Source organism: Phoenix dactylifera, chromosome 17 (genome assembly GCF_051530095.1).
Source record: "Phoenix dactylifera cultivar Ajwa chromosome 17, Ajwa_hap1_PhDact_Kaust_v1.1, whole genome shotgun sequence".
Taxonomy (NCBI): domain Eukaryota; kingdom Viridiplantae; phylum Streptophyta; class Magnoliopsida; order Arecales; family Arecaceae; genus Phoenix; species Phoenix dactylifera.
In genome coordinates this window covers 16,099,063-16,107,312 of record NC_143206.1, presented here as the reverse complement: position 1 = coordinate 16,107,312, position 8,250 = coordinate 16,099,063, and the positions used below count along the sequence as shown (strand labels likewise).

Below are 8,250 nucleotides of genomic sequence, written 5' to 3'. Positions count from 1 at the left end.
TGCAACTTGTTTCAAGCCACATTTGTGCTAGGATACCAAAGCGAACTTATTTCAAGCCCATCAGATAGATCATTACCTAGTTGAGCATTAGTGACGAATCAATAAATATACTGGCAACACATATTATCGCATGATACTTTGGAATTATCATGCTGCTCAAGCAGTTGAATTTTAGAAATATGAATGAGTTGAGTGGTATCATGAGTAGAGCAATTGATTGAAGTTGCAGATCATGTGCACTTGCATCAAATACATCTCTTATATGTTTGCATTTGATACTGTTATGATTAGGATTTCAGTGCATTGTAGAAATAGAAGTACCCTATCAAAATAATAGCATTACACAGCCACTCAAGTGATCAATAGCACATACCTTGGGTGCCCTTATGCCTTGTACATGCTAATGAGATTCAAGAAGAATAGCCCAAAGCTAGCAGGCAGCTCACATTTAACAACTGTTTCTTATCAAAGAGCATACCATTTCACGAAGGAACGATAATATTAGCAAAACTCGATAGGGATGGACACAGAATCTCTATAAATATTAGCAGATTCTTTAGAAGATCCTTATCTCATAATATTGCACATCACTTATTTTTAGTTAGATGTGAAGCCCCATTGTATAGTCTTGGAAAGGTTACATAAAAGCTCTAACATGCTATTTTTGAGAGAGTTAGCAAAAGCTTAAAGGTTGCCGTACAGAATGGAATGAGGGATATATAATTTCACAAGGTACTAGCTAGGTGATGATATATCCAAATTCGTATCATATCTTCAAAGAGAGGAAAGGAGAGAGACCCACTTGCATAATAATTGATCAAGTCCAGATACTTGAGAATGCACCATCCAAGATTGGAGCTTAGAACATATATATCTGGTTTCTAGGCATAGAAATATGACCATGAGACAAGCCCCAATTTACAGCCAATGTATTTCTTATCAATCCTTTTATGACATGATTTATATCCTTCTATTTACCATTGCATTATTGTAGCTAATTATAGATAACTTCAGAATAAGATGGTGTATCTGATTCTTTCTTAAATGTAAGAAATTGTCACAAAGTGGATTACGAACACTTCTAAAGAAGCATCGTGTTTAAGCATCAGTTGAATTTGCAACATCTAGATTAAATGTTGTGGACAGAACATTTTGGGCAAAATATATTGATGCAAGTCAATGACCACCCAAGACATTTTTTCCTTCATTAAATGGTCATTGACCTTACATGCAGTTGCTATCATGTAGATCAGCGTCGATCCTCCCATCATACACAACCAATTCGTAACCATACTTTATACTTCATTACCTTTTCAAAACAACCAAGAGTTTGCAGCAACACGAAGATACCAGAGAAAAGAAAGAAATCAAATTTGTTGATAAATAAACTATAAGAATCAGCTCAAGTAATATAACTAAGAATAAGCATCAGATTATTTTATTATACAACAGTAATATACCTAAGCTAGTTGAGAGGAATATATCAAGACATACTATCCCATAAGATAAAATATTTTGACTAATTTGATTGTTCACTTCGATGGCAATTCCATAAAATCGTGTGATCTTAACCAATTTAATCATAACTTCCACCACCTCTTTATGCACCCTACTTATATTCAATTGCATCTCTCCAAAGCAATGCAATAAAAACTTAGAATAACCATCCAAAGAAAATAGTACGACTTCCAAGAAGTGCTCATGAAGGAGAACGCAAACATATCATATCCGACAATTAACAAAGCAACCATACTCTAATTGAGTATCTAACAATGCACAACTTTATAAATCCCATGCCATCTTCTTGCTAGTATGCAATACCAAAGGTGGCTTCATCCCAGAAGTTTGGGCAATTTGCATGATTTATATACTGCCCACCCCATTATTTATTACTGTAGACATCCCATGTAATAGTCAACTTAAGATGATTGCTTTGTATTAGCTATGAATCCTCCTCCCACACCAATGACTCTAATGGCTAGTTTTCCAAACCAGCAAATGTCAACGCAGGCTTTCCAAGATGAGCAGCCACACCTTCTACAATCTTTGTTAGAATATTAGCAATGAATTCTCCTCCCACATCAATGGCTATAACGGCTAGTTTTCCAAACTAACAAATGCCAATACAGACTTTTCAAGATGAGCAGCTACGTCTCTTACAAGCTTTCCAACAGCTAAAAGTGCAATCTCCTAAAATCTTTTAATGGCTAGTCTTCTAATTTTTCCTTCCTAAAATTTCTCAATTATCAATCTTGTAATTATCTTTTTTTTCTTACTTATCCCAGAGCAGGCCTTGTAAATTGCTACAGTGCTTATAAATAAAAGCCCGCTCCAGAGAGTTCAACTTTAATACAATATTTGTTTTCTTTGTTTAGTTACGTACTTAACCAATCAAACGTACGCAAGCTTGACCCAACCAAACGGCCCAATGGAAATGCCAACCACTCCTCTGGTGTCCCGCATCCCACGTTCCCACCTTACCCCCGTCCTCACCTACTCACTCCGTCATCTCTGACGATTGGGTAACGTCCCTCCGTCAACCACCCCCCCACTTATAAATAATAAATCCTCACACCGCCTTCCCCCATCTGCATCCACTTCCTCATCTCTCTCTTTCTCTCTCTCTCTCTCTCTTTCTCGCTCTCCGGTCTGTTCTGGAGAGGTAGCCATGGATTTGGTCCTCGTGGAGAAGGCCCTCCTGGGACTCTTCGCCGCCGTCACCATCGCCATCGCCGTCTCCAAGCTCCGGGGGAAGCGCTTCAAGCTGCCCCCCGGCCCCCTCCCCGTCCCCATCTTCGGCAACTGGCTCCAAGTCGGCGACGACCTCAACCATAGGAACCTGACGGCCCTCGCCAAGCGCTTCGGCGACATCTTCCTCCTCCGCATGGGCCAGCGCAACCTCGTCGTCGTCTCGTCCCCCGAGCTGGCCCGCGAGGTCCTCCACACCCAGGGCGTCGAGTTCGGCTCCCGCACCCGCAACGTCGTCTTCGACATCTTCACCGGCAAGGGCCAGGACATGGTCTTCACCGTCTACGGCGAGCACTGGCGCAAGATGCGCCGCATCATGACCGTCCCTTTCTTCACCAACAAGGTGGTGCAGCAGAACCGGCACGGCTGGGAGGAGGAGGCCCGCCGGGTGGTCGAGGACGTCATGGCCAACCCCAAAGCCGCCACCGAGGGGATCGTGCTAAGGAGAAGGCTTCAACTTATGATGTACAACAACATGTTCCGGATTATGTTCGACCGGCGATTTGAGAGCGAGGATGACCCGCTCTTCAACAAGCTCAGGGCTCTGAATGGAGAGCGGAGCAGGTTGGCTCAGAGTTTTGAGTACAATTATGGGGACTTCATTCCCATCTTAAGGCCCTTCTTGAAGGGATACCTTAAGATCTGCCAGGAAGTCAAGGACCGCAGGCTCCAGCTCTTCAAGACCTACTTCATCGACGAGAGAAAGTTAGTGTTTATATCCTATTATCTTATATCATATTATAATTAAGTTTTAGGACTTTATTAATGTTTGGTATTTATTGGATTCATGCGGCTCGGCGTTGGTAGATGGCTGTCGCCACCTTTTGTTTTCTGGCTTTGTTATTTGTTATTGTTTTCCTACCGTCTAAAGTCGTATTTACGTCCTTCTAAGATATAAGGCTGGTATAGGCTAGTTTCTATTTATTATTGATGATAGCATTTAAATATGTGGGTAAAAAAATGGAACAGGAAGCTGGCGAGTACAAAGGGGGCGACCAACGTGGAGCTCAAGTGTGCCATAGATCACATCCTTGAAGCGGAGAGGAAGGGAGAGATTAACGAGGACAACGTCCTTTACATCGTGGAGAACATCAACGTGGCTGGTACTTTTCTAATTTCTTTTTCATGGATATTTATTTTTGTCTTTATCCTACATATAAGGTGCATGAAGGATTTTTTTATAAAAAAAAACGATCTTTTAATTAGAAAAGGAAAAAGACTTTTTTGGTATGCATTAAAAAGTGGATGTAATACGTTTCTTCCAATGTCTCTGTCTAAAGGATGGATAATAAAAGGGGACATGATGTATGGATAAGTCCTACCAGTGGGCCCGACCACTATTGAAATTGGAAAATATAAAATTACTTTTTAATAAATTATATAAGCCCAATCTGAGGACTTATAACTTGTAAGGTTAAAACTATAAAAATATTTCATGCAAACCCCACTTTTCTTTTTACTCAAATCATGCTGCAAATATGAAATACAGCTTGGTGCTGTAAAAACATAGCAGTAAGACAAATCGGTCCCAATCTCTATTAAACTATTTTCGTCATTTATTTTTTGGCTTTTGTATAAAATATTGATTAAGAAGGAAAAATTTGAAGCAATAGCAATTAATCCAATTGGGTGGCCTATGGTTTTCAACGTAGTAATCCTTACCGCCGATCATTCTGGAATCTTATCCATGAGCAAGCAAGGAAGGTATTATAGAAGTGAAAGAGACCTCAATCTTGAAGTTTCACCAAGAAAAGTTTTAAATAATCACTCAACTGTCATCCATTGATGTGGAGGTAGATTGATGCTACCAAGCCTATCCAATCATTCACTGCCACATAGGACTCTCCACATTATTTTTTTATTTAAACAATTCAATATCAAATGAGGAGTGCCTGTTATCCACCGTATATAAACTTTGAGATTTGGATTGGTCCACTGGACCTCGTCCATGCGATAATTGCTCCTCTTGCCGCTGTGCATGCATGCAGCCATCGAGACGACGCTGTGGTCCATTGAATGGGGCATCGCTGAGCTGGTGAACCACCCGGAGATCCAGCGCAAGCTCCGGCGGGAGCTCGACACCGTGCTCGGCCCCGGCGTCCAGATCACCGAGCCCGACACCCAAAAGCTCCCCTACCTCCAGGCCGTCATCAAGGAGACCCTCCGCCGCCGCATGGCCATCCCCCTCCTCGTCCCCCACATGAACCTCCACGACGCCAAGCTCGGTGGCTACGACATCCCCGCCGAGAGCAAGATCCTCGTCAACGCCTGGTGGCTCGCCAACAACCCCGACAACTGGAAGAACCCCGACGAGTTCCGCCCCGAGAGATTCTTAGCGGAGGAGGCCAAGGTGGAAGCCAATGGCAATGACTTCAGGTACTTGCCCTTCGGCGTCGGTCGCCGGAGCTGCCCGGGGATTATTCTTGCATTGCCAATTCTCGGCATCACCATCGGCCGATTGGTTCAGAACTTCGAGCTACTGCCGCCACCGGGGCAGAGCAAGATCGACACAGCTGAGAAGGGAGGGCAGTTCAGTCTTCACATATTGAAGCACTCCACCATTGTCTGCAAGCCTAGATTGGTTTAAGGTGTTGCTTTCTATTCCTGTGCTGTTCTTCTGTTTGTCTTCTCTTTCAATTCTGCAGTGGCTGGTGGGAAATATGAAAAAAATTGTGACTCTCGCTGAGATTGTATTTTTATCTATGGAGAAATTGCAAGAACAAGCTGTCATTTTGTACTACAGAATGTATGAGATATTCAAGGGTTTACCGTTTTGTTTAAAGGTCTCTTCTTTATTGACTTTTGCTGGTAGATTCAATGAAATGCTTTAAGCCATTATTGCTTTGCTGTTATTAATATAGAGTACCCTGCTAAGGCAACGCTGGAATGGGATTTAGTTAAAGAGCAGAAAAGTTACTTTTGCAAGCGTATTCCTGGTTCATTAAACTGAGTTGAGAAAACGGGAAAGAGACATGCACCTCTATGCGGCGTTCAGTTATTAATGATCTAAAGAAAAACTAGGTTGACCCATGATTGTCTCATATTTCTTGTTGCTTTTCATCAACGACGATGTCTATGTAGCATAATTAATGGAAAACTGGCGTGAGCACCCTACCCAATTTTGAACTCAAGTTTAAAAATTGAGGTCAGGTTCGGCTTGGATTGAGGGGCTTGGATTGAGGATTGGACTATGTTGGGTTCCAGGCAAAAGTCTTAGAATCTTGGTTGGGTTTAGACTAACATCCAAATAGACCCAACCTGCTTGATTCCCTTTCTTGGAACCTACTGTAGTGAGGCATAATAATGAATATCATTGAATTGCTTATATTGTTTTCAGACTCTCCTTAACAAGTGTTGCTCCTTTTCTACCTAAAAAAAACAACTATTGCTCCTCTCCTTGTAGATTTAAGGACCACAGTGGGAAACATGGGGTGTGTTTGGTTTGCAACTGAAAGATGAATCAGAAAATTAATTGAATCAAAAGGTATTTTTGAAAAATTAATTTTTTTAAATAAACCTGATGGAATAGGATTGGAATACTGGGAAGAGAGCCGAGATTGGATTTTGAGGATTAGGGTATTTCCATTTCCTCCGGAAATTGAAATGGGAATGAGACTTCCACCAACCAAATGATTAGAGTTGGAGTAACTTATTTCCATTCATATTGCAAAGCCTAGCTCTCCCAACCAAATATGTACATGGTTCCTCCTTAGGCTTAGCTTGATTAAAGATACAAGGTAACATATTCATGAGGATCACAACACTAAACATAGTCTCATGCCAATCCCATTTAAACTCATCCTTAAGATTCGGAAACATAAAATAATAATGTCAGCATCGGAGTCGAAATGTCTATATTCCGTGGACTCTGCTGAACCTTTATTTGTTGTCCTAATTTATTTATAGATTTTCTACACATATATCATTTTAAATATATAAAATTGTATAAAACTCTCACAAAATTGTCATTTACATGTATACCCTTATACATATTTATTTTAGATGTATACCTTTTATTTTCTTTCTTTTTTTGCATATGTTTCTATACTGTCTAGCATCGTTAAAAAACAAGTGATCTAAAATTAAAAAGACCAAAATATCCTTATGGGTAGGCATGCAAAAAAAAAAAAAAAAGATATCCACATAACCCACAATTTTGAAATGGTATTTATATAATTTCACAAATTTAGAAGGGTATATACTCAGAAAAACTTATTAAAAAATTATTAAAACTTGGATGATACTTGCCAAATCTTTTTTGACTCAGTTGAATCGACAATTTTTAAAAAAATGCCAAGTAACATTATCAATTTCTTTTTGTTCAATATCTTAATTCAGTAAAGTTGGAATTTTGGATGAACATTTTGCTGATTTTATTCTCCAATTTAATTTAATATAATTACTATTATTGTGCCTATGATATCTATACATTCTTCATGATTTTTGGCATATTAATGCATATTAAATTTAAATTAATTATAGATGTTTAGATTAGTAAAATAACTTCTAGTGATTTACAAATTGTGAGTTATTCATTTGTTGAGACAAGAATTTTGTAAAGATATTATGATTTCTTCCATAAGAATTGATGTCAATCTGCCATCATGCAACATAATAATATTAATCTTTTTATCGCCATCCTCAATTAAGAGTGATTGAATTATCTTCACTGTTGCCATTTGAGCATATGGCCCAAAGCTTGTGATGGAATTATATTTAATTTGTGACACATGCTTAAATGGTAGAAGTCAAATCTAGTCAAGATAATTCAGTTATTCTTAACTAAAAAGATGATAAAAAAGGAACAATATTATCATGTCGCATAATCTCACGTTAAAATCAATTTTTATGAAATAAATCATGATGCCTTTATAAAATTATTGTCTCACTAAACAAACAACAACTCAATATTTATAAATTACTAAAAATATTTTACCGATCTAAACAATTATAATTAATTTAAATTTAATATGCTTTAATCCTTTAAAATAACAAAGAATATATAAATGTTATAGATACATTGATGATTATTACATCAAAATCAGATAAAGATTAGCACTACTAAAATGGTCATCTAATTTTTCAACCTGATTGAGTTAAAATCTTGAAAAAAAATTGATAATGTAACTTGGTCTTTTTGACTTATTGATCCAATAGAGTGTTTGGAAAGTAGTCTTATATTAATCTTCTTTTCTCCTAGACAAGCTAAAAGTAATTATAAAAAAATTTGGCAAAGCTCAGCCAAGTTGTGATTATTTTTTAATAAGTTTTATTTAGTATATAACCTTCTACATATGCAAAATTGCATAAGGACTTTTGCAAAGTCGTTATTTGCTTGTATAACTTTGTATTTTTTTACATAAGAATATTTAAGTTATTTTAATTTTAAAATATTTTTTTGATAATGGGTTAGATGGTATGGTATATGGGAAAAAAAAAAAAAAAAAAAGGAAAGAAAAGGATGCAGAAGCAAAACAAATATTTGTTTTATAAGGATGCATG

At 38.1% G+C, this 8,250-nt stretch overlaps 1 protein-coding gene across 1 annotated transcript; it reads left to right on the top strand.

Annotated features, from left to right (window-relative positions):
* The first annotated feature begins 2,348 nt into the window (after positions 1 to 2,348).
* On the top strand, positions 2,349 to 5,530 carry LOC103722165 (trans-cinnamate 4-monooxygenase-like). Its single transcript, XM_008812616.6, has 3 exons — positions 2,349 to 3,453; positions 3,718 to 3,851; positions 4,737 to 5,530. The coding sequence occupies exons 1-3, from the start codon at positions 2,669 to 2,671 to the stop codon at positions 5,333 to 5,335; spliced, it is 1,518 nt and encodes a 505-aa protein (XP_008810838.2). The 5' UTR covers positions 2,349 to 2,668; the 3' UTR covers positions 5,336 to 5,530.
* Positions 5,531 to 8,250: the final 2,720 nt, after the last annotated feature.